The 26857-nt window shown below is 39.3% G+C and overlaps 2 protein-coding genes across 18 annotated transcripts in view; one reads left to right on the plus strand and one right to left on the minus strand.

Annotated features, from left to right (window-relative positions):
- cntn4 (contactin 4) overlaps positions 1 to 2795 on the plus strand; it is a 186356-nt gene extending 183561 nt beyond the window's left edge. For both annotated transcript variants that reach the window (XM_044182712.1, XM_044182722.1), the window contains exon 23: positions 147 to 2795. In XM_044182712.1, the coding sequence (XP_044038647.1) occupies positions 147 to 238 (92 nt within the window). In that variant the 3' untranslated portion in view covers positions 239 to 2795. The remainder of the gene's footprint in view (positions 1 to 146) is intronic.
- A 139-nt stretch (positions 2796 to 2934) lies between these two features.
- Positions 2935 to 26857, minus strand: part of LOC122869477 (protein 4.1-like) — a 107236-nt gene continuing 83313 nt past the window's right edge. For 7 of the 16 annotated variants that reach the window (XM_044182587.1, XM_044182553.1, XM_044182544.1 and 4 more), the window contains 14 exons: positions 25923 to 26155; positions 25451 to 25486; positions 24246 to 24290; positions 21916 to 22065; positions 20728 to 20814; positions 19021 to 20430; positions 17180 to 17230; positions 15658 to 16017; positions 15066 to 15194; positions 10751 to 10810; positions 8753 to 8848; positions 8034 to 8114; positions 7802 to 7918; positions 2935 to 7262 (listed from right to left, as the gene is read on the minus strand). In XM_044182587.1, the coding sequence (XP_044038522.1) occupies positions 7257 to 7262; positions 7802 to 7918; positions 8034 to 8114; positions 8753 to 8848; positions 10751 to 10810; positions 15066 to 15194; positions 15658 to 16017; positions 17180 to 17230; positions 19021 to 20430; positions 20728 to 20814; positions 21916 to 22065; positions 24246 to 24290; positions 25451 to 25486; positions 25923 to 26155 (2861 nt within the window). In that variant the 3' untranslated portion in view covers positions 2935 to 7256. Of the gene's footprint in view, positions 7263 to 7801; positions 7919 to 8033; positions 8115 to 8752; positions 8849 to 10750; positions 10811 to 15065; positions 15195 to 15657; positions 16062 to 17179; positions 17231 to 19020; positions 20431 to 20727; positions 20815 to 21915; positions 22066 to 24245; positions 24291 to 25450; positions 25487 to 25922; positions 26156 to 26857 lie in introns of those variants that run through there. The other 9 variants (XM_044182576.1, XM_044182639.1, XM_044182624.1 and 6 more) reach the window with 9 other exon arrangements.

Below are 26857 nucleotides of genomic sequence, written 5' to 3' on the forward strand. Positions count from 1 at the left end.
TTTCAATGTCTCATTCCACTGCTCAAGAAATGAAATGAAATGAATGTTTTCAGTTTGTAATTACTAAAGCAGGCTGGAAAGGCGTCCTGTTAAAGAAGTGAAATATCAAATAGTCTGTGTGTGTTTTTTTTCCGATACCTTTTCAGGCCCCAACGCAGTCGGCTCAGCATCCAAGGTCTCCACTCTGTCAGCCCTCAGTACAATAGCACTGTCTTTCACAGCGCGGACATCTTTATGACAGACAGCTCCTAGCAGACGGTGCATCTGATGTGCAGACAGCTCTATGGTGGAACGCAAACACAGCCCACTCTGGTGTAACTACATCCATTAATTTAGATTTTAGAGGCAGAAGGAAGACGCTGGCGAAAAAAAAAAAATATGCCATTGAGATGACAGGGAAGGAGTCCCCTTCAGCACCCAGGCTAAGTAAAGGCGATTGACCGATGTCGTGACTATGTTGTTACCAAAGCAGCTTTCATATGGAAAAAAATAAAGAGAAAAATGTCTTATATGCATCTTTTTGTATGACATATTGAGCTTTTATAGATTTTTTTTTCTTAATCAATTTGAAGTCGGTCTGGGCTTTCTGGGGCGAGAACAATTGAGTGCATGGCAAATAACATCATCAAATTTTCCAGTCTGGAGGTTAAAAATGTGATTTGACAGCGCACCTTTTGTCTTCTAAAATAAGATAATATTTGTACTTTGGTTCTAACAAGCCAGAGTGTTTTTTTTCTTCATGTGAAAGAACTATTAACTTTTATCTGCATCTGCATTTCTGTTTCTGCAATATTTCAAAAATATTTCACTCAAATGACTGCATCGACATGTTGGGTGATTGTCATTATTGGTCATCTTACCAAGTACTGTATATGTGAAGAGAGGATTAGCATTTAAAATGATCTGTCTCTAGACAGCACATGCTAATGCTTTACCATACTGGTGAAGTGTTAGCGTTAGCAAACTGGATGAAGCCAGCTAAAGTTGATTCAAAATGGATTTCACTAATGTGGAGGACTAAGATTTTCTTTGTGTATGTCATGAATCTGCAGAAAATGTAGACTAAAGAACAATACTAACTTAATTAACTTCAACTCCTACATCAGATAATGCTAACTGGCACTAATTACATAATCGATAGGTTGGGATTTTTGTCAAATCTGTCTTAATGCAATACTCGTATACCATATGTACATCGAGTTATGAGTCGTCATAATCATTCCTCCTGTCTTCCGTGGCCCTTCGCAGCACGATTACACTGCGAAAGATGGGGGATGAAATCCATAGTCCTTGTTCTGTGCAAAAGAGCCTTCTAAAGTTCAGTTAAGGTTTAGATGAGGTTGTAGCAGTCTGAGTTAGCTAAATCAAATAGCTATCTTCCAAAGTTTTGTTCTTTTTCATACGAAATCCCCTCTTTGTGTTTCTCCAAATGTTTCCTTGCTGAGACGCAGCAGAGGGATACATCCTGGTAGTTCCATGTAAGTTTGTTGTTAGAAGTTCAGAGAGTAGTGTGGTTTTATTGTCAGTGTATTATCCTAAGGAGGACTGCAGACTATATTATAATTGCACTCAGAAGGGATCATTTCACAGCCAGTATGGACAGACGGAATTATTACAGCGACCAGTAACTCAGCATAAATATGGCATGAAACAAAAAAGAAAAATCCAAACCTTAATATGCAGGATGCCTTAGCCTGTCATGTTTTCAGTGCCAGTCCTCTCAGGGAAGGTGACCAAGAACTCCCAAAAAGTTGATGGAGTCCTTAAAGCCATTTATGTGATAGTTACTGAGTTTGGTACCAGAAATAGCACCATGCTGTTTTGGAGAGTGTCTCCCCTGGGTTCCTCTACTTTGGCTATTGAACTGCACTGGTGACTGGACCCTTGTGGCTGTCTCATGCTCCTCATTCTTTTGGTTAGCCCTGTGTCTAGAGCTATTCTTTACCTTCTGTGTGCCTCATCATATGTTCAAACTCCTCAGGTCCTTAAAGAGCCTTAACTTATCATTTGTATATCAAAAACATTAGAAACATAGAACTATGAAGCAGCCTTGAAGACCCCAAGGTGTTGATAGTTACTGTATGTGGTTGGGATGGGGGGGGGGGCAGCATCCTTTGTGCAATGCTGAGGTTACTAAAGTTAGTTTGAATGGCATTCTGCTGTTTCGCATGGGATATTGGCAATATATGAGGCCTGGTGCATTTTTATAGGTGTGTATTCTTAATAAAAGACAATGCTGCTGATCTTTTCCTTTTTCCATAGTCTCCTGATGCCATGTGGGAGTGCTGTACTACAGAGGTACAGTGCAGTCTGTATGTAGCTTCTAATCCAGTTAAATAGTTTGTACTTTGAATGGAAGTGTACTGTAGGGTACTGGTTCTTGCTCAGAATCATGCATCAAGAAATGTGTAATATACTGTTTTGTACACTTCAAATCATTTATATAAAAGAACCTTTGTAAAGAGATGATTTACTTGGTTTTTATGTAATAACTGTTTCATACTGTAGCTAACTTGCTCAGCATGACTGTACTTTGTCCTCTCTCTTCTGTCCATCTGCAAACTGACTGAATGGCTTTAGGAACATGCAAGGTTCATACATCTGACAAGTTTGTGTATACCGTATGTGTACCATGAAATCTGAACCATAACCAGCCCCATGTCTATGCTTCTGTCTCAGTCAGGCCCTCTGAGATGTACTGGGTTTACTGTCCATATACGCGCTACATGAGGGTTTCCTCTGTTGCTGTTTGTTGTTTATACTGTGTTAATAAAGATGATTGATTTATAAAAGGATGTCAAGCTCTGTTGGTCCCTCCGTCAATATATATATATGTCATATGTGAGAACTGACATATAGGAATATTCTTCCTCTGACCTTGGAATTTGTTCAGAATACAATTGAATGACACAAAATAACTGGATTGAATAGGACTAGATATATCTTTTTTTATTTAGTATTGCACAAGGCAAAATTGAAGAAGCAGAAATCTAGGCATCCAGACTTTTTGTCCTTAGTAGGGGTCAAGTTCCAAAAAGACTAGATCTTACACTTCCCATAATGCAACACGATACCATCTCTTCATTAGACTCTTCATGCAGGGTAAACAGCCACATCTTTTAAACTGCACATCCCAAATTTGTAATGCAGGTTTTCTGTGAAAAATGTGTAGTCTCAAAACCCAACCTGGGATAACCCTGTATGACATCACTATGACATCATCATTTGTTATTTTCTCAGACTTGACACAGTTCCTCTAGAGCCACAGAAGACACTATACAACTGTTTTCATAGGCTTTGTGGTACTCCACATGATTAGTACACTGATCTTGATGTGTAAAATCCGTGCAATGCTCCTTTAAGGAATAGAAATCAAAGTAGTACATCTTCTGTATATTTTTTGTCAGAACATTCATTTAATAAATGCTGAAAATCTATGGCATTTTCTATAAATGTGTGAGTATAGTACTTTCATATGTTGAGCAGAGTTTATTGGTTACAGAAAATACACTAGATGGCACTAAGAACTCACAAATAACTTGAGTCTGCACCCGTTATAGTTGCTGAATTTGGCCACTAGATGGCAATACAAAACAAGGTATTTTTTCTTTTGTTTCACTACAATAATAATTCCATCCATAGTACAAAAACCCCATTTATTACATATGATGAATTATTAATGAATGAAAGCCATATAATTAAGTAAAAAATTATACATTTTCTTAAGTTTCACTTCTTCATTATAGGCAACTAGTCAAAGTGAAATCCCTCTCCAATCTTTTCAGAATCAGAGACAGTGTTTGAATTATACTGAGACATTTATTTATGCATGTATGTTTTCCATTTAGACTGAATGCAAATACAGCAAATACACACCACCAAGCACTAGGGCAATGTAGAGCAAAAGGCAGTGGGGAATTGAAGGTGGGGGCTAAATAGTGGAGCAGATTGATGCTCTTCACAGAAAAAAAAAGCTCATATCCATAATCTGTACTATGCTGGTTTTCTACATTAATGGGGCGGACAGAGAGACTTCTTTGTCACTACGCTCAATGTCACATTCTTTACAAGACAGTAATTCGCTTTCATGACAGCTCCTCCTCACCTTGGACTGAGAGGAGAGGTCGTTTCTACATCTGCCTCACGGTGATTAACAGCACTTTCAGCTGAGCACTGATAACTGTGGATCCTACTCCCATAACCACGACTCCAAATATAAGGCACCCATTCATGTGACATTTATGTTGTACTGCTGTCCTTTGGATTATTCTTACTGCCTCATCTCTTGAACCTAAAAACACATCCCTGCTCCTGTCAATTTCTACATAGTTTACAGGATAATACACAGGAGTATGGATATTTATATATAAATACAGGCCCTCCACCCTTCAATTCACCACCTTGTCCATGGTACACAACTTCTCTCCTGATGCCTACAGTTGTTTATCTACTATCAGTAGTGTGTCCAATACTACAGCACATACAGGTAATTTCTCAACAGTTTACAGTATATGTGCTGCTATCACTGCAAGCAAGTGCCTTCACAACAGTCCAGTGTCATATGACCAGAAAAATAAAATAGAGCAAAATAAAATATACAAACAATCAGTTTGGGAATTTCTTGTTTCCTTAGATACATTAACAGCAGGTCGACAGTTTCAAGTCAGGGGATGGGAGGAGGACAAGGGCAACAAAGCCATGGTCACAAGTGTTGGAAAAGCTCCTTTGAATATCACTAACTCTGTGTTATAGGTTTTGGTTACGCTTCGGTACGCATGAGAGTTCACAGTTTTCTCCCTTTAGAGGACAGAGGATAAGAATAATGGCTGCTTATTGCAAATCTCACAAGCCGTGCGCTTCACTGCTTCGGTTAACAGTAGCACAAAGTTGACATTGACGGCAACACGGCTAACATGGGTCAGGCTCCATCAGAGGATTCTTATGTATGATAAGTGATGCATAGTATAGTATTAAAGGTCATCCAGGATATATGTTACGTGACAGCCAACAGGTTCTGTGGGTAGACGGTGCTTCATGTATGTCACACTAAGAGTCTCGGCTTTGTCTGGAAGAGGAACAGGGAGGAAAAGCACAGGCCTCACATTCACCACGCCTATAAATACAATTACAAACTCATACACCATAACTTAAGAGTTAATCTAACAGAAAACAAAAACGTATCCATGTTAATCTTGTGGTTTTGAACTTTTCAGGCAACAAAACTGGAAAACATAATTTTTAACATTGCTTTTTGAAGTTGCTGTTCAAAGCTGCTATGATCAATGTTTTCATACTACAAATGAATCAATTGGCGCTATATATATAATTGAACTGAATTGAAATGAAGTTTTATGGCCTGCAACTTTACTGATTTGGTTCACTCTAGCACTCATTCTTGAAAGCACCAAACTGCAGACAAAGTTCAGACTAGCTGATGAACATTTAGCAGCTTAAGAGTCAAATAATTCCTTCAAGGGAACAAAACAGAGATAAAAGAAGAGTCACTATTGGTCTTTGATTCACCAGGTGGCCAACATAACTCCAAATGAATGCTAATGTTGTTGCTTGTATGCTGGATGTGTAAATAGACAACTGTTTGCTAACATGTCTGCTATTATAATATGTCAATGTTGTGTTTACAGCTTGTTGCGCTGCCCCAGTGGCTAAAAAAATCAATTATAGCAGGTTCAAGGAATGGATATGATGCTGATATTGATTATTGACAGGGCCATATGTTAAGATTTTAAATCTTGAATGAACAGCTACAGACAGCCAGATATTTCAGGCACAACAAAATGACCAAAGGCCTGTTCCCCAATTCACTGCAATTCTCTCTTTTGAGTAAGATCGTTCTGATTAACTTTGTATGATCTCCAGTGAAATACAGCATCTAGCAACGTAACAGCACAAAAAATTAAGCTCCTGTCCACACATGAAGACTGAAACATCCAAAAACACAAGAATAACCCACAAACTCTGTTTCATGATGGAAGTTAGTAAAATCAAATAAAAAATGAAAACACATCACATTTCTGAAACTTATTAGATAAAACATTATTTATATTAAAATTTCTCAAAAAATCTTATAACTGTGCCCAAAACGTGTGACCAGCATTTCTTTATGTAGATGGCGAGTTGACACCAAAATGAAAACAGTAACAGTGAGAGGGGGAAATGGGACAAGTTCAGTGATGTTTATATGTTAGAGACTGGGACCAAAGCAGAGCTCCAGCTGAAGTGAAGTGTTACTTTTTTCTTCAGTAGAGTCAATCAAGATCACTGTGTGTCCACTAATCATTGGCCCAGTGATTTTTACAGTTTTGCCATAGGTGCTCAGTCCCATCATCTCAGAGCTTCTTATGGATTGGAATGTGGACATGTCCGAGTATTTATTTTTTTCATTCCCTTGGCTATTTTGTAATTGAATCATGCACATTATAATCATCTGATATTATACATATTTCATAAACAAGCGAACACTGGACATAAATTAGATCTATCTCTATAGATAAAAATGTAAAAAGCTAATAAGACAGCTGTTGATTATACTGAAGGTGTCACAGCCAGGAGGTGGCAACAACGAGCGAAAGGCTACCTCTTGCCACTTGGCACCAACCTCCATATCCCACCCCCCCACCACCAGCATTGTCCCCATCTTTTCACTCAACCCTCCTCTGCTTTTATATCTTATTCAATTCGTATTGACCGTAGCATAGGGCAGAAGTTTGGGACCCTAAAAGAAAAAAGTAATTTGTGAGGGAAGGGTATTGGGGCTGGGGGGAGTTTGGGGTTGAAAACACATTAATTCAAATGACCCTCAGGATTCAAAGAAGTCAAAATGTATTAAATCAAATAATATGCAAGTAAAGTTTCAGACAAATAACTGTTACAGAGGTGAATTCAAATAGTTACAGCTGTGACGGGTTCACTTTCAATCTTACATTACTCCACTTGATTAAATCAAATGGTATCCAATAGAAGACATTTCCTGTTCCAAGGAGGTGGAGGGCTGGGAAGGGCCGGGACACAACGGGAGGCTGAGTTGGGTCAGAGGCCGAGTCACAGTTGGTTTGTCTAAAGGGACAGGAGTGGAGGTCTACTGCGTCATGGAACGCGATCCGTTCTCGTGTCGGTGTGTACACAGGCGGGGTAGAGAGTCCTCATATCCGGTTGGTGGCGTACTGCAGGGCGGGGCAGGAGACACACAGCTGGAGGATCCTCTCCTGTGCCCGCGTCTAAGGAGCCACCATGACCAATCAGGACTGCAAGGAGACAACAACACACAGATCTGTTGATCACACATGAACATGGACAATGGGCCCCTGGGCAAAAAAATTCATTTAGCCTCTCTTTGTGGTCTTGTTGAGTCTTTGCAGTCATTTTGTATCTCTTTGTGGTCACTTTGCATCTGTTGGGGTCGTTTTGCATATGTTTGTGGTCGTTTTGCGTCTCTTTATGGTTGTTTTGCGTCTATTTATGTACATTTTGTGTTTCCTTGTAGTCGTTTTGTGTCTCTTTGTGGTGGTTTCGTGTCTCTTTGTGGTATTTTTTTTGTCTTTTTGTGATCGTTTTGCATCTCTTTGTAATTGTTTCCTTGTAGTCCCTTGATTGACATTCTAACAAGAAATGTTAACAGTCACTTCAAATCGAGTCTCCGGCCCATGGGCCCCCTGATTCCTTGGGCCCCTTGGCCTGTGCCCGGTAGGCTGTTCAGTAACTGATCCATGCACACGAAGCGTAGTAATCTTGTAACTTGCACACTGATCACTTGCCCAGACTGTCAACACTGAGAGAAACATACCTCTGCTTTCTGCTGCAGCTCCTCAGTTGGAGATTCTGTTTCTCTGATAACCACTGCTTTTGTCACCAGCATGTCGGGGTGCTGCTGCTTGGCCTCTTGGATCGCCATTTGAAGGGCCTGGGGACATGAAGCATCAACACGTGGGTCATAAACCTAGCTTGCTTCCTATGCCTAGTTACTTATTGAACATACAGTGCAAGTGTTGCAGTGTTTCTGTAATACTCCTCCTCACCTGATGTTGATCCACATCATCGTCTCCTGTGATTATAATCCTTTTCTCAATTCTGGTCTCCGAGTAGCCTCCTTTCACAGTCTGCAGAATGCATGCAGAAAGAAATAAATTTAATGAATCATAAGCTCATTCCCAACAATTAAAAATTCCAAATTATGGATGACACAAGTGGAAATCAAAGGTATCATTTTTATGTTTCATGTTTTTATTCCATCTTTGTTGCAAAAAAACTCATCACTGTGGTGTTTCTGTACCAGTTCTTTGTCTTCAGAAACATCAAGTTCCTCTTTTGTGCACCAGATAACTTTCTCAGTAAAGTTTTCTTTACAACAAATATAAAAAGAGTGAATCCCTATTGTTTTACAGTATCTAACTCATAGCAGAGAAACAGAGATGTTGTGCTTAAATATCCAGTTAATGGCAAGTTGTTACAATGCACTGTATCTATATACTGTATGTTGTTAATGTTATCAGTATTAATGTAAAGCCTATTGGAGTTTATTGTTACATTACATCGCGTGGCAACTGAGTCTTAAATATATTTTTGCCTTAATATTTAAAAGTCAATAAAAAATGGTTCTACTTATTTACATCTACTCCAACATGTTGACAAGGAGGGATAAGACATATTTAAGCGTTTACTGTAATATACAGATATACAGGGCTGACTCCAAGCTTCTTTCATAAAATTGTAACAATGGGAACAGATAAGGTTTTACCTTGGTAACTTGAGTTGTGGTTGCTGAGGTGACGCTCTCAGTGGTGATTGTCAGCGGGGACACAACAGACTCCCTCTCCTGGGTGTCAGCTTTTACCTACAGCACATTCATTGGGGAGGGGAGTCATAAAGACATGGAGGGACTCACTGCAGACACACACACACCAGCACACACATGCTCATAACACAACATGTAGTGTTGTCTCAGCCAGGGGGTCTCAAACTCCTCGGGTGAATATCACAAATCCGAAATATGTGTGCAAGCACAGCTCTTGAATCTGAGTGAATGTGAAACAAGTGTTTCACATGTTATCAGAGTCTCTGGTATACTTGATGTCCGGGACAACAAGCTCATTTTACAATCTATCAACTGTTTGAAATGACACAAGCTCAAAGTCCTGACAGACTCAAGTTCACACTAATACTTCAACTTTCATGAGCTAATCTATTTTGTAAAACAATGTGCACTTTTCTACAAGAATAAAAAGAAATACACTATACTAGTGTGCTGCTTTTTTGAAGGATTTCAGGTTCTTATTGAATCCAGACCACAAACACGCAGCCATGGTGGGGCAATGGTGAGCTTTATAATGACTGCAAACTGGCCCTTTAATAGAAGTTGTTTTAGAAAATTGCAGATTAGTAACGACCTAGTTTGCCTCTGGATTGGTATGAAGTGGTAGTAGCAGGCCAGAGTAGTGGAGGAAGCCTTCTAACATGATACTTCATCGATGTGATATGTCAGACAGTTCACTTCCTATACACCAAGACCAGGTCACACATTAGAGAGACAGTAGCATCTCTCTATTTAAGAGGTAACCCAGCGATGTAGTATTTAACGTCCATAAAGTTGAGGGACTCACAATGTTGTTAATGTTGTTGTTCCTCTTATGCTGATATTAAACCATCTTGGCTTGGTCTCACTTGTGAAAGAGGTTTTAATCTCAATGTGACTTCCTAGTTAAATAAAGGTTATATAACACAAGAAATTCTTTAAAATGGTCCAAATTGAAGCTTCAGAGCCCTACATATCCTGACGTTTAGTCCCTAGCATGGGTCAACTACATTTCCCATAATTTGACTTTTGTTAGGTCTTTCTTGACTGGTAAATGCCTACGTCTTTAAATGTGCCCTGTGGAGTTTTCTTGCAAAAACAAATAAATGTATGTTTACATTCAGTGTTACTCACCAAAGTGCATTGTGTAAATCCTTGAGCTCAAACAAATGTGTTGAACTCATTTCCCTCCTCATAAAACATTAGCAATGCCGATTTTTAAAGTATTTTAAGCATTGTTTGCATCCATGTTTACTAGCTTGCAGTCTTCCTCTTCCCTGCCTTTGTTGGCGCATTGCTGCATGTCTTGGCATGTTACTGCCACCTGGAGATCAGTGGTATAGTGTGAAACCATTGGCAGGAGTGTGTATAGCATCACCCGCATGTGCACCTGCATGTGTGTCCTTGTGTGCATGTACAAGACAAACAAAACAGGGACCCACACATAGAAAAATGGCTCCATAGCGCAAGTAGAAGTCAAAAACTCCACAGGGAACCTTTAGGACACCATACCTACAGTTTGTAAGGCAGGATTTTCTGTTAAAAATTGGAATTTCACCTATTGACAGAAAAATAAAAGTAAGAAAAAACATTTGCACATAAATATAATGAGCACTCAGAGAAACTGAGTTATTCCAAACACTGGTAGTATCATATTCATCTACTTGTCTAAATTTTCACATCCACATTTGCTGATTCATAAAACTGAGTCATTATCATAACATCAAATACCAGTATTGTGGCAACAATTTGGCTCACACACACGGATCACAATGCAGATAATTTTTTCTAATACTATTCATTTTTACACTTATTCAGATGGATATGAAGTAAAGGTCAAGGCTACAAAAGGAGACAGCAATAGCACAATGGCTGGAGTTTCTTACTCTGCCACCACACACACATGCTGTCACACTGATGTATTTCCTCTGTAAAAATACTTACAGGGGAGCCATTTTCTTTAAGGGCAGCAGGAGCTTCCTGCGGGCTGACAACTCCATAGTTCTGAAGGAGAGAGAGACAGTCTGACTTACAGTAATAGTGAGACTTGTGGGCAGAGTCTCTATTAACCTCATAATATGAATTAAGTCCAGCAGCATCAAAGAAATCTAATTGCTGATCATACAAAGAAGCATTACTTCAATCAGCATATTTGAAATACACATCAGTCATTAGTAAGGGACCAAAACAGAATGATATCTTTAAAGCAACATTTTTTGGCCACTTGAGAGCAGCGTTAATTTAATTTGGAATCATGTTTCTGATCACTCAGTAAATGTACTATGGACTGTAATATAAGTCCAATTTGTTCTTTCCTTTTAGCTTTTAAGCTGCTAAATGCTCCACTATGTTCACCAGTTAGTTGCTAACTGTGTCTGACTGCTGTTTGGTGCTGAGCAGATAGAAAAACAGCTGAAAACAGCTGCCTGCTGCGGCCAAAAACGAAACAATGAGAGTGAACCAAATCAGTAAAGTTGTGGGCAGGACAACTAAACAATGAGCTGAAACTCAATACTCGGATGTCGTTGGATGTCAGATTAATACTTTTCCTTTACCTTCCAAAATTTTCACCTCTACCTATAATTTATTTTTAAACATTCCAGCTGTATGAGCAGCTCCTCCATTTCCTTTGTGCATTGCATTGTGAGAAAATAGTGTGCATCAACAGCACCCTCAAACATTTACCGTATTAGTATGCATACTGTCTGCTTTAATTGTACTTTATTTTGTCACTTTTCAAGTGTTCAGTGTTCAAGCAGGAAAATAGTAGGTGTATTTAATAACCTTTTTTTAAGATTATTTATTTTTTTAATATATATACTGTATATATATATGCATATATATATATATATATATATATATATATATATATATATATACACATATATATATATATATACATATACATATATATATATATATACATATGTACAGTGGTGTGCAAAAATGTTTGCCCCCTTCCTGATTTCTTAATTTTGCATGTTTGTCACACTTAAATGTTTCGGATCATCAAACTAATTTAAATATTAGTCAAAGATAACACAAGTAAACACAAAATGCAGTTTTTAAATGAAGCCTGTTATTATTAAGGGAAAACAAAATCCAAACCTACATGGCCCTGTGTGAAAAAGTGATTGCCCCCTAAACTTAATAACTGGTTGGGCCACCCTTAGCAGCAACAACTGCAATCAAGCGTTTGCGATAACTTGCAATGAGTCTTTTACAGCGCTGTGGAGGAATTTTGGCCCACTCATCTTTGCAGAATTGTTGTAATTCAGCCACATTGGAGGGCTTTCGAGCATGAACTGCCTTTTTAAGGTCATGCCACAGCATCTCAATAGGATTCAGGTCAGGACTTTGACTAGGCCACTCCAAAGTCTTCATTTTGTTCTTCTTCTTCGTCTGTCAGCCTCACTATAATGCTGTATCAAATTCACATCTGAATCTATATAAGGTTCAGCTATGTGCATACATATATATACATATAACATATATATATATATATATATATATATATATATATATATATATATATATATATATATGTATATATACATATAATATATATGTATATATACACATATATACATATACATACATATATACACATATACATATATATATATACACACATACATGTATAGAATACATAGTAGACATGCTCTATAGTGCAAAAGTGCAATGAGATAACTTCTGTTATGAATTGGTGCTATATAAATAAAATTGAATTGAGTCCATGCAAATTTTTACCTAAATGAGTTGTGAAAGGTTTTGTATTGACAACATATTTCATAGCCATGACTGACAATCAAACCAATAACAGCATGCATGTATGTAATACTTAATGAATTGTTTATGAAGGCAATCCTAAAGCTGAACAAGTTCCTTTTACTACAGTCTGGTGGCAATGCTACCCAAATTCAAAGCCTGTCACTGACATGCAGACAGCTGGCAGCAGCCAAACCTTTATGCTGTTGTTGAGAAACTCGACAGACATGACATGGCTCCCTCTGCTGGCTGAACATTGTGCTGGAGCTCTTTGTCTGCCTGTCGATGACGTCATCCTCTATCTGCTGCAGACGCACACATACACTACTGTGTCTTACTCTGACATTTAAGAAAGTTTGACTCAAAACTGATCTGGCACTTCAAAGGCACTCTCTCTACATCATTCCCTGAGTTCATCCACACTATTAGCTGAATGGCTAAAGAGCCCAGCAATAATTACATTTTAATAAGGCACCTGTGGGACAACCAGCCAGCACTCAAATCTTTGCCTCTGGAGATGAATGGGATTCGCACCTGCTTTCATCATCATCATTAATACACTTTCAATACTTTAATCGCTCCATAATGATGCTATTATGTCATCCCTGTCTGGGGAAAATGCTTCCTCTTCTAATCAAGACCAACTTCAGAGCTCTGCATGAATATTTAATACTATTTGTTGGGTGACTGATGGGATTAATCCTATGATTAGGGCTGCCACGAGTAATCGATAATGTGTCGACATCAATATTTTTAACGACATGTGGTTTTTCATTGTTTATATCATAATAATATCACTAAGTAACTGCTGTGTCATGAAGACAGCATGGAGGTGCAGGCATGTTTATTTGTGCTTTAGCACGTGACCGCTGTGAAACAATCAGAAAATAACGGAAACGATTCACCGGCTTTCTCTTACTAGCACTGGTTTACTAACTGTGGAGCCATTTGACCGGTCTGATTGCCAGATTGGCCACCGCAGCGGGTAGTCGGGATGCGTATCTGAAACCATAGTGTTGTGTATTAATTAGTAAGGAGAGCTTTTCAATATATTTTGTCCTTGTAGCTGTTTAAAGGGTCTGAAAATGCTAAACAAACACAGTGGCTCGGACCGAGCCACACAACACTATTCCAGCCATGATTTGTGTGTCACAAAACTTTAAATGACTTGCCTACGGACATTCAGCTTACTTTCTAGTTTGCCAAGATATCCTGTTGTTGTGATGTTAGCTATAGTAGCAGGAGAGTTGTGAATATTGCTGTATGGAGCTGGTTTGGTGGTTCTGGGAAACGTCTCGTCCTCTCTGGCTGTTAGCTTTGCAGCAGCAACTGTAGGGACAGTTTGCTAACCCACAACCTAGCTAACGTTAGTTATATTACTTGCTGTGTCATCGTTCAGTCTATATCATGGTATTTGTCACGGTATTGTATTTCTCCAGAATCGCATACCTCACCTTTAATATAAAACCATAAAGTCGTCTGCCTGCTACCTTAGAAATTCCATTGAATAAGTGTTTGAGAAAATATTTGGCTTAGAATCTGGGCTTATTTTAAAATGAATGACGGTGCCAGTGAGTGCGTTAATTTTTATCATGTTGGAGTTGCCAGTTTAAAACTACAGTTTTGCACTTTAATATGCAAACTTCTGTTTACATTTTGTTTTGTGCTGCATTATACAATGACATGCAGTTTGTCAAAATACAATTAACTCAAATGAAATGGTCAATTAGATTTTTTGGAGGAAAATTAATCGTTTAGATTAATAGATTAATCAGTAAAATAGTCGATAGATTAATTGACAGAAAAATAGTCGTTAGTGGCAGCCCTACCTATGATGAGTATTTTCCTCATTTACCCTTTCTACCAATACTGTAGCTTAAAATGTATCAGCATTAATGTTAATTAATATTGTTCTTGCCAAGAGTTAGACGAGTAGATCAATACCAGTCTCAGGTCTGTTGGATAAATATGAAGCCAGCAGCTGGATAGCTTAGCTTACCATAAAGACTTGAAACAGGGGGAAACAGCTAGAACCGAAGTGTAAAAACGACCATGACTTCCACTGTGAAACAAGAAATAGTCCGGCACATAACTTCCTGTAAAACCATAATGTGTTGTTTTTACACTTTGGTTTTTGTATGGATTAAAAAAACAAGATATAATTTCATTAGTGAGTTTAAGAGGTGCCAGTAGGTGGACTTTGTCCCTTGTCTTTGCCTTTAGACAGAGCCAGGTGAACAGATTCCACCTGTTTTCAGTCTTTATTCAATGCTAAGCTCACCGATTGCTAGCTGTAGCTTTATTTTGAACAGACAGATATGAGAGTGATATTGATCATCTCAGCTGACTCTCAGCAAGAAAGCTAATACGTGTATTTCTCAAAATGTCAAGCTATTCCTTTAACAAATGTTGGTTGTTGGACAGCAACATACTGTACATTACAGTTTTGTAAAGTTTATTCATATTGCTTATATTTGAATTGTTGCTTTACCTGTGGTGAGACATTCATGATGTTGGGGTGGATCTCTGATCCATTCGTATGTGTTTCTGTCTTGCTGTTGGACCTCTTCAGCATATGAGCCACACTCACAGCACTGGGGTCTTTCTTTGCCACAGGAGGCTGTGTGAAAAACAAACAGAACAATAAAGTCAAACAACATCAAGCTATTTCTTCACAGCACTTCAGACCTCTGAAGACCTTGGAAAAAAACGACACATTGAGCAGCATATTTTTCATAAAGCATTAGAACACTTTAAGGAAGAAACACTAAAATACAATTTTTTGGTTTGGTTGGCTTGATGACGACATGCAAATGATGATGCAGTGGCAGGGGAATTCAACGAAACACTGAGGCAACTGACGAAAATAAAATGGGTGAAAAAGTCATCAATTAATATATATTATGTAGAGTTTTGAACTAAATTAAACATGAACAAAATATAACAAAATTCAAACAGTGGGAAATGGTCCAACAACAACAAAATAATAATAAAACTGCGGGTAGTTGTGGCATGAAGTCCAGCCAGGCAGGGTAAATCCAGTGGGTGATGATGATGAAGGATGAATACATTCATCTGTCTACCTCATGATGTGTTCCCTCCTCATGAAGCTTCTCCTCTATTGGAGACTTGTCCCGAGAGCCCATCAGACGGGCAGAGTAGAACCTGGAGGTCTCCTCAAAGTCCTCTCGGCCCACCTCAAGCTGTCGCTCCCTCTCTCCCAGCTCCGACATGTCCTTAGAGAAGTCCTCTACGCCGGAGTGGAGGTCCATGATAACGGTGAAGTCGACCTCAGCCTCCAGGCTGGACGTGGAGCTGACCGTCATGCTGGAGCACTTGCGCTCGATGCCCAGGTGGGTTTCCCTCATGCAGGCCACTGTGTCCTGCTCCTGCTCCTCCTCTGAGGCTATGCTCGGCTGGGGCCTCCTGTCCCCAAGCTCCTTCTGGGCGGGTACAGACACAGGATCACCACTCTAAGGTTACATAACTGCAGACAGATGGATGATGAAGATGACATGGAATGGGATGGAAGTATTATCCTGATGTTTGAGGGCCAGCGTGTTTACTGGGATTCATGGAGGATAAATCAAAGCCATTGTTCATGCAATGTATCCTGAATATACAGTAGAAAATCATAGGACATGCAATCGTGTCAGAAATTAAAAGTGGCTGCCGGATGATGAATAACGTTTGAACAGTGGGGTTGGGATAAATAAGAAAAAGAAAAGGAAAGATTTCTTAACACAAAATTATGATTTCTTTCTGATTTTTTCTAATCTTTGCTTCTTTTTGTGATTATTGGACCCTACAAAGGCTAAATGCAGTAACTACATATGTGATCAAGACTGGGTTAAGACCAAAATCTGACTTTTTGATGTCTATTTTACTATTTAAAATTTATTATGCCATAGACATGTATGATTTCTTTTTCAAATCAAAAAAAGATAAAAAAACATCAGTTGTTTTGGTATTTTGTAGGTTCTATGATAACGAGTTATTGGGTAAAATAATCAGCCTAAAAAAGCATGAAATTAAGGCATTACAACCTTTTTATCTGTTGCAGTTTCCCAGTCAGCCTAAAAACTTTAAACCCTTTATTCTAAACTTCATCGCTTCTTTGGTCACTACTCTGTTGTTGTAGGCTACAGGTCTCTAAAAGCATTTAAATAAGATAAGGGGGAAAAAACAGCAGTTTGGCTGAACTGACATGCAACCTGTGATGAGGGATCAGAAGCGAAATAGCTGTTTTAAGGAGTCACAAGCCAAAAAGGCTGGGTACCACTGTATTACAATGAAGCTCCTGAGGCAGCTAATTTGAAGTAATGCAACTTATATTAATTACAAGTACACTAGCTAAGTAGATCACAGTAAAAACTAGATCATGTCAGGGGTTCTGTTTACAACACACACACTCAATTTAAACTCTGATCATGGTGATTGATGACAGCAGCTGAGCAGCCAGTGAAAACACAATTCATGCTTTATAGCTTTTGGACGTTTTTTATATATCAGGAGAAACTGGTGCAGTCATATAGGAGGGATGCAGAGAGGAAAAAAGATTATGGGTGGAGCATATGAAGGTGGGTTAAAACACAAATGAATAACCTTGAAATCAGCAAACGGCTCTTCATAAATGGCAGGAGTAGAGACAGGCTCCTGCAGGGGGAAGCAGAGAAAAGAGCAGAGAGAGCATCTGAAGGTTAGCACAAGCTGAAGTGGCCAGTAGAATTACAGGCCACCACACAAACAAACATCTTAACAGCAGAGCTTGACTGGAGCCTGAAAATATGAGCTTGATTGAGCTTGTGAGCTTGTTCTCAGCCCAAAATACTTCACTCCAAACCTAAACTGGGATCCTGGTGTACTGCTAAAGGAGACTCCAAATCTGAATATAGCCACACATTTTATAGTAGCTAATAACTATGTGTTTTAATGTCTATTAATGACTCAAACCCAAGTTTAGGTGAGAAATTCAGCCAGACCCAATCTAAGCCCACTGGGTCTGTTCAGATCCAGTTAGGTCCAAATGGATTCAGGCACAAATTTCAAGCACTACTCTACAGTAAAATAGCATACAGTTTAGAGGACAGAAAAGAGGTGAGCTTACTGCAACAAAAACAACATCTACAGCCAGGTTTATTTGTCAGAATTAGCAGAGGCAGGGAAAGAGAATCATGCAGTTTGTATAATGAGCAGGTTCAGTAGCAGCAGCCACTCATTGACCAACTGAGAAAGTGTTGCCACACTACGCACTTTGTCAAATGATATTGTTAAATGACCAATAAAACGTGCATTTCAAAGCCTGTCAAAATGACTGTGTGAGTGGGTCCACATGTTTGGAGGAGCACCTAATATTTTCCCATATTCCCCAATCTCATCTTGATATGACTGTCACTTGCCAGTGAGAGCTCCGCAACACCTCTTCTCATGCCTTTTTAATCCATTATATGCAAGAGCTTGACTCAGATGAAAAGGTGGGGAATGATGAAAGCTGTCATGTCTATTCACTTCAAATTCCTTTCATTCCAGTGCCAAACACGTGCAAGCTCCTAATGATACCAACAGTGAAATGAAAGCAGCAAATCTGACTGTCAGGCACTGAGCTGTGGTGTCTGGCTGCTCACTGCCTGCTGGGATTTCACAGTTGGAGGAACCAATGTGTTTATAACACCGCTTAGCTTTCTATCCATGTGGGGTAGAGTATAATAATGCATCTGATTTATGACTTATTATCACCAATCTGAAGGATCAAGGGACATTTTGTAAATTCTGTTGATGTAAGTTTGATGATTTGTGCACAAACCAATTCTATACTCCATTTATCTCTGATTTTGGGAGATAATAGCTGTCTGTAACAAAATAATGGATGGCAGTACTTTTCACCATTTCTTCCTCAAATGAGTGATTTAATTTGTAACATTAGTATGAAATAAATCGTCTGTTTTGTATTTCCAGTTTGAAAATGCTCGATAATGTGCATTATCATCAGAGTGATGTTAATATGTAAGCCTTTCTTTCCTTACCACCCTCTGACAGAGAATAAAGTCAGCTGGAAATAAATTTCAGGCTCACAAGTTAGAGAAGGAAAAGACAAACCGACAATCAAAACATGAGATATTGATTTTTGTCTTTTTTAAACTTCCACAGCCAGTGGTGAGATGTACAGATTTGCCAGACAGTGTGGTGCATGTTGAGGGCAATGGGAGGGGATAAATTGGGTTGCCATATGGGAAAATGTTCAAACTTTTGACTGATTGGTTTTTGCCACAAGACGGAGCAAAAGTACAGCTCCACCTGCTCTTCATACAGGTATGAACAGGTAAGATGGATGAGTGTTTCAAGTCACTGAAAAGGTAGAAAAAAAGAAAAATGGCGTGCGAGTCTGTCAGAAGCTCATGCGATGCTTTATTTCCAATGACTGAATAGCAGATGCCAAGCAGAGTTACCGAGTGTCTCTTCTTGGCTGTGTCCAGGCTCGGCTCCCTGCCAGCATTTCGGCTGTTCCGCAGTATTAGTCCAGACTCCCTGGCCTTCTGTGTTTTCACTGGTGGGGCGGGGGGAGCCATTTTGGGAAGCACTGAAATCTTAGAGCCGGACGACTGACTTTCTGTAGGTCCTCTACCAGACTGAGAGCTATCATCAGGATGTTCTGTTTTAGCGATACCCTCCAGATCTGCTGTGAATGCTGGATGGAAGGTGGAGACGTCAGCCCAGTTGAGGTCTGAGGGTCCCTCTGGAGAGCCGACCGACCAGCGGTATTCTCTTCTTATGGCCCGTGTGGCCTCATCCTGTCCTGTCTTGTCCCTTTCATCCTTACAGGCTACGCTCTTTGACCGCTCTGGCTTGAGAGGAACAATCCTGGTGATTTCCGAGTGGTAGCTGCTGCCTGACAGTCGGTGGAGAGACGTCCTCTGACCTCTGTCTCCGATGAAACCCTCAATATCCTCTGTCCCAGAACTACTGATCTTCCTCTCATGTGTCCTGACCTGTCGCAGTTTTACCTCGGCTAGTTCTTTGTTGTCAATAAGACCCTTCCCTCGTACCTTCATCACACACTCCCCTTTAACACCTGCTAATGAACTATCATGTTCTATCTTTCCGGGTCCATTCACTGAGCCTAAATCAGTATCTGCTGGCCCAACTTGACTCACTTTTCTCTTTACCTGCTCTGTTCCTTGAGTACAGACCTCCCTGCTTTCTCCTATTGATATATCCTCTTGTTTGTTGCCTCTATAGACCCTGACAAATTGATCCTTTCCTGATCCCTGATCATCTTTCATCATTACCACCGGGGACGATTCACAATGATTTCCTGTTTTTTCAGGACTGTTGTCCGAGTCTGAGCCCTCATCTTCTTCTCCAGTAGAATCACTGCCTCCTTTCCTGTAGATGAGCTCTGCAGGCATTCCCAGGTTTAAGCTCTGGGGTCTCCTCTTTTTATTTGGTTTAGAAGCTGTGCGTTCCTTTATCTGTTGCGAGCCTGGGGCCACATCATTGTTTGCCAAAGGGTCTGAGGCTTGAGATGGTTTACTTTGAGATTTGTCTTGAAACAAGTCTGCATTCTCAGATAATTGAATCACAAAGCGACTTTTGTTAGTTGGCCGAGGCTCAGAGCATACATCTGCCTCTTTGAACGATTTTGTTGACGGAAATTCATCAACATGACTTTTCATTTCTTTCCTGTCATACCCTGTTACCTCTTCATGTATCATCTTGGTAACGTCTATCTCTTTTTCCAGCTCCTTTTTCTCCCATGAGGAATCAGATGTGAGAGATTTGTTCTTTTCTTCTGTCTTCCAGTCATGGTCCTGTTGATAAGTTTCCTGTTTTTCAATCAATACCCACTCCTCAGAGCCCTACATGTTGGTATATATTAAACACAGTTAGATGTGCCAAGCACAGCTGCTGCAAATCTACACAATCATTTGAATCACAGAACAGGGAACAAAATGTACAACTGGTACATAGTGAAGTTTTGGTAAACATGAATTTGCATTTAGGGATTCATTGTACATGTTGTATGTGGTTTTATTTTCTTAAATAGATAGACATATGAGTGATAATAATGCATGATAGGCAGTGCATTTCACCAACCACAAATGCTATAAATAATTAACTGTATCATGAAAGAGGAAGAGTGAGAGATGTGCAACCTCGGGTGAAGTCACCAGAGTCTTCTGGATGAAACCCTCAACAGACAGGCTGTTAACAGGGTCCTTTTCCACTGCTCGGCCCACCAACTGGCCAACATGTGACAGAAGAGCGTTTAAAAGAGAGGGAGTAAATTAGTAAGATGCACAACTAACCATTTCATGCAAAAGGGAGGAAATGGGGAAGGCAGAAAGAATCAGTGCTAACAGGATTTAACTGAGTTATTCTTTAGAAACATTTTAATGAACTTCAAACTAAAAACATGCAGTCCCACCTGACAGCCACCAAATCCACATAACGAATCAGCAGACATTTGCAATGCAAATATTTTTTCTCTAACTACATCAAAGAGTTGAGTTCTACTGAATCTCTTGAAAACATTCAAGAGCAGAGAGACTTTCCCAGCCTTTGACTGTCAGTCAATCAGAATAATACCACCCACCCACCACCCACCCTTTTTTTTTTTTTTTTTTACATTTATTACATTTTCTGATACAGAACACGTTTGACATTCTATAGGCATGATCTGATTGTTCTAGACAGCAGATGAGAGATTGTCTGAAGAAAATGTAGACACTGGCAAAGACAGAACTATCCTATCTGAACACTACAATCTAAGTGCTCTGTCTTCAAAAGCCTAATTACCAAAATGCGATCAAAGCTCAAGAGCATCCGTGATCTGGCATAAAGAAAACTGTGTCACTGTTAGGCAATCAAGGAAAAAAAAACATAACTGATAATTATTTCTCAAGTGCCTCATATTGAGTAAATCTCAAAAACATCTTGAAACTAATCTCATCAAGATGATTCCTTCTGAGCTACTTGTCAGTCATCTTCAAGTACCTCTGAGATATTGTCAGAATTATTCTGCTACTCCAGAGAGAGGCAGAATGCACTTCATTATAAACGTCTTAAAATAAACTGAAAATTTCTATTTTTTGTTGCTGTGAGCAGTAGTTTGCACAGGAGATACATGTTTGAACTGTCTATAGGAAAAAAATGTAATACGTACATTCACTAATCATGTTCGTGTGACAATGAAAAGAGCATACAAAAACACTTGGGACAAAAATATGGCCTGTTTTGCCTCGAGTCAAGCAGCAAAAAGAGGAGTTCAAAATGACAGTGGCCAGACGAGAATATCAATGCCCTTTAATGGAATGTCAAGCTGGATTTGAGACATTACTCACAGCCTTCTTCTCTGGTGTGCCAGTTGGGGAGGTGACTGACAGACGCTTCTCGCGATTCATCAGCTTGCTGTTTGGCTCCCTCAGGGTTTTCTTCAACTCGTTGATGCTGGCCTGGTGCTTTAGCAAGAAGTCCTGCGACTTATCCAGAAACTGGAGGAGAATGTGTGGAGGAAGAAAAACAAGACGGAAAGAGAAGAGGGCATACATTAGAAGGACGGCAACATCCTTTTCAACAGCAGTACTCACATCGAGACATCTGATATGCATGACTGAACGCGATGTGAGACAATACTGCATATACACAGGAGAAGATGCGATGTGAATTGCTTACACTTACGTTAACTAGAGAATAGTCTAGTGTTTTACTACTCTGTGAGAAAGAGAAATTACATTTAAGATGCTATTGAAGTTCACACAAAACAAAAACAATTATAATTACAACTGAATTAGTTTTTAAGACACAAATGAACATGACAAAGCATTCACTGCAAAGTAGATGTGCCTAACCTTGTTAGATAATTAAAATTCTGCATTTATTTTGTTTGTTTGGAATGATGACAGTTGGTGGTGGAAAGTATCTTTGTACATTTACTCAAGTACTGCTACTTTATATTGCTACCTCACTACTTTTCAGAGATAAATTTATGTACTTTTTACTCGACTACATTTATCTTCTGACAGCTATAGTTACTAGGTTCAAGGATAGGTTAAAAAATGATCAAGTCCGGTCAGGTTCCCATATATACATTAATAGCAAAAAGTTTTTGCTTACTGGAATCATTCCTCCTGTTCAGAGATTCCTACCTAATGCACTTTCAAAGTGATGAGGAACAAAATCCACAGGCGCCCTTCTGTGTTTATCTGAAGTTAATATGAAGCATCAGCAGTCTGAGTTATTCAAATCAAGTCAGTATCTTCCAACATTACAGTCATTTTAGTGTGAAATTCCCTTTTTGTGTTATCCCTCCACTAGAGCTCAACAAGGAAACACTGTCCAGGGAAACAGGAAGAGGGAACTTTATCCTAAAGAGACTAACTTTGGAAGATACCCACTTGATTTGTTTAAGACAGTCTGCTGAAGCCTCATATTAACAAGATAAACTTTGGAATGTATTTTTGCACAGACTGAGAAATGTGGATTTTGTCCCCCATCCTTACATTGGAAGCAAATTAGGAATGGATATCTTCACAGCCAGTATGAACAGGGGTAATGATTACAGCAGGCAAAACTGGTTTCAATGCTCATAAAGGCATTTTATTGTTTTAAGACAGACATGAAAAATTGTGACCCTGTGCTTTAAGATTTTACATAACAAACATATGATAAGCTTATAAAATACAATGCATTGGTAAAGATTAAACCAGTGGTTCCCAACCTTTTTGGCTTGTGACCCTTTACAAAAAAAGTGTCTAGTTGGGGCACCCTGTCACGTTTTAGATGTCTATGAGTTGTTAGCAGTTCCACAAAACATTTGAAGAGGTTTTCCCTCTAAACTTCTCAGATGGTTTAATAATTTTATTTAAATAACGAGGCCAGGGAGGTCAGAATATCCAATATTTCACAAGAAAGCTAAGATTAGAAACACATTTAAAAAAATTAATACAAATTTATGTATGACCCCTCAGATTTATCTTGTGACCCACACATTTGGACTAACATTCTCCATTACCTTGGCTAGCCACAAACTGTAGCAGTTATGGTGAATACCGATGTTCAGTTGGATTTTACAAATTCAAGTGGTACTTAGAGGCTGCATGAATGCTAATAAAGTCAATGGAAAGAGCCAACCAGAGGCCCACAGATCCACACTGTACAGTATCTTTCAGTCACAGGGGCTATTTTTCTGCAGTACATGTACTTTTAATTTTGGTATTTCAAGTACATTTAGCTGATAATACTTCTTTACTTTTACTTAAGTAGGATTTTGAATGACAGACTTTAACTTGTAATGGAGTATTTTTAGATTGTTGTATCGATTGTATTGTTGATCTGAGTACTCCCAACACTGGACATAGTAGAATATTCCAAAATAGTGGTGAACATGCACTGATGCTTTATAGGCACTTAAGGAAGAAGAAGGGCTCTATCTATTTCTATCTATAACACTGGAGACTTTCAAAGCTACAACTTGAATTGTATTCTGTGCTAGCGGTTGCCAGATGTTTCAAATCTCTATGACATTCCAGACAAAATATAAAAATATCCTTTGATCCAAGGCGGCAGATGCAGGCAAATCTCAATCTGTAAAGAAACCCCAAAGACTTAGAGGTTCAGAGGAACAGTGGCACACACGACAAAAAGCACAAGGGCTGAATACAGGAACCTGTACCTCCTGTTTGTGCCGAGGAGTGGCCTCCTGGTCCAACTGAGAGAGCTGAGTTGGGGCAGGAGAATGGGCGAGCACAAGAGGGGTCAGAGGTGAAGAGTGCAGAGTCAGAGAGTGCAGGAACAAGGTCAGATGCAGAGACAGGATGGTAAAAGGTAAGTCAGTCAGAGGACAGGCACACAGACAGATTGGAGGGCTAGATTTGGCCACTTGTAACCATGCCAAATTTGGAAATTATTAGAAAATAAATCCCAGTAGACATTTTGGATTTTAATAGATAGTGATATGGCTTGCAAATATACCATCATTATAAGAGTGGAGGTTTTTGTAGTTGCTCTTACCAACTGTGAAATCAAGACAGAAATATATTTCTTACATCAGTTCAAACTAGTGTCTAAAGCTTTTTTAGCATGTTGTATAATGAAAATTATCTGCTTCAGTTGGAACTAGTCCCCATTGTACCAATCATTGTCTGTCAACTGTTTGCTGGGATGCTTAAAGGGACAGTTCACCCCAAAATCAAAAATACATATTTTTCCTCTTACCTATAGTACTATTTATTCATCTAGATTGTTTTGGTGTGAGTTGCTGAGTTTTGGAGATATCGGCTGTAGAGATTGAATATAATGGGACTATATGGAACCACAAAAATACATTTGAAAAACTCAACAGCAATGTTTCTTTCCAGAAATCATGACCTGGTTACTCAAGATAATCCACAGACCTTGTTGTGAGCAGTTTTATGTAGAAACTATCGGTAGAAAGAAAATAGGTCCTACATGAAACTGTATATGAAACAAATCTGTGGATTATCTTGAGTAACAGAGTCATGATTTCTGGAAAGAGACATTCAAAAAATGTAGACGTCTCTATGGCCGATATCTCCAAAACTCAGCAACTCACACCAAAACAATCAATATGATTAAATAGCACTACAGGTAAGAGGAAATATATATTTTTTTGGTTTTGGGGTGAACTGTCCCTTTAACTATGAAAAATAAGTCCAGACACAACCTTTGCAGCATCTCTTGCTTATATGGTACAATGCAGCTCAGTTTTTTCTATGATAACAGTGTTGACTGTCACAGACAGTGGAGGGAGTGGAATGAGATACTATCAGACAGATATACTTGGAAAAAGAAATAATGATGGATGGATAAAGACAGGTATACAGACAGACAGAGACCAAATCACCAGACACCAAATACCTCCTGTTTACTGTCAACTGGTGACCCAGCCTCCTCCTTATTGCCAGCAAGAGTTTTAAAAAAAGAAAAAGCATGTTAGTAACAGAGCGCTAGGCTTGAGTTTGCATTTCTCAGCATAATGATTAAGGGTTAAAACTATAAAGCTGTCAGCAGGATTTATGAGCAGTGCAATGTAAGCATAGTGAATAGGAGCGAAAGGAGAAGAGTTAGTTAATGCTAAATCCACAAAAGCCACGTTAGCGTTATGCCCCTGCTGGATAAGCCTCAAATGTCCCGAGAAGCTTGTACTGTGCTTATTTACATCAGCACCCCTGCAGTCTATGCCATCTCCCTGCACCAAGGCCAGAGTTGTCTTCAAGTTGACTAAAGTGCTATACATTTGGACCCTCCATGATTTTAATATGAAAAAAATCAACTTTAGCACAATAGAAATTCATAAAAATTCCACAGTTTGTCAGGGCATCTTTACTACCATGATCTCTTTCTTTCTGCTTGGAGTGACACTGCCGTCCTGGTCTTTGTCTTGCTCCATCTCCTGGCCCCGCTCTTGATCTTTGTCCTCCTCGTCCTGCTCCAAACTGGGCTCTAGCTCGGTCTCCTGCTCGTCTACAGAGGGGCTGTGGAGGCGACGCTGTTCACTGATGCTGCGGTGGGATAGGCCATCATGGTTCTCACACATGGCTGATACAGGCCGTGAGAACTCTGCTGGTAACAAGAGTTGAATTACTACAAGAAACATGTCAGAGTTCAACTGATATAGGGTTTTAAATAAATAGTTTGACATTTTAGGAAATATGTTAAGGGTGCTTTCACTGCTGTAGTTTGGTTCATTCGGTCCGGACCAAGGGAAAAAATTATACAGGAGGAAGTAGTACACAGAGTAGGATACAACACACCACTGAGTGTCTGATGTACCAGGGAAAAACCCTGTACTCATTGTCATGGCTTGAGGGTTTGTGTATAATGTGTATTATTTCCTGTTTCATTTTGACATACTCCTCCCCGCATGTGTCTTATAGTTTTACTTCCTGTCTTTGTTTGCTTTTCCCTCCAGTTTTGATTGTTTGCCCTGCCCTTATTAGTTTCACCTGTGTCTAATTATCCTGCCCTCACCTGTGTGTATAATCTGTGTGCTTCCCTTATTTCTTTGTCAGTTCGTCTTTGTCTTTATGTTACGCGTCCCAGCCTTTGTTTCCTGTGTTCCCCCAGTGTTCTTTTAGATTGATTTGCTGTTTCTCTTGGACCTCACCTTTGGATTTTTGGATTCTGTTTATTGCTTGCTCCCTTGGACTTGTTTGCCTCTGTTGGGCTGTTTCTCTGGTTTTGACCACTGCCTGCCTGATATTCTGTGTAAGCTTTTTCCTTCATTAACTCACTGAATGGTACCAGCCTGCCTCCGTTGTCTGC

This window comes from Siniperca chuatsi, linkage group LG2 (assembly GCF_020085105.1).
Source record: "Siniperca chuatsi isolate FFG_IHB_CAS linkage group LG2, ASM2008510v1, whole genome shotgun sequence".
NCBI lineage: Eukaryota > Metazoa > Chordata > Actinopteri > Centrarchiformes > Sinipercidae > Siniperca > Siniperca chuatsi.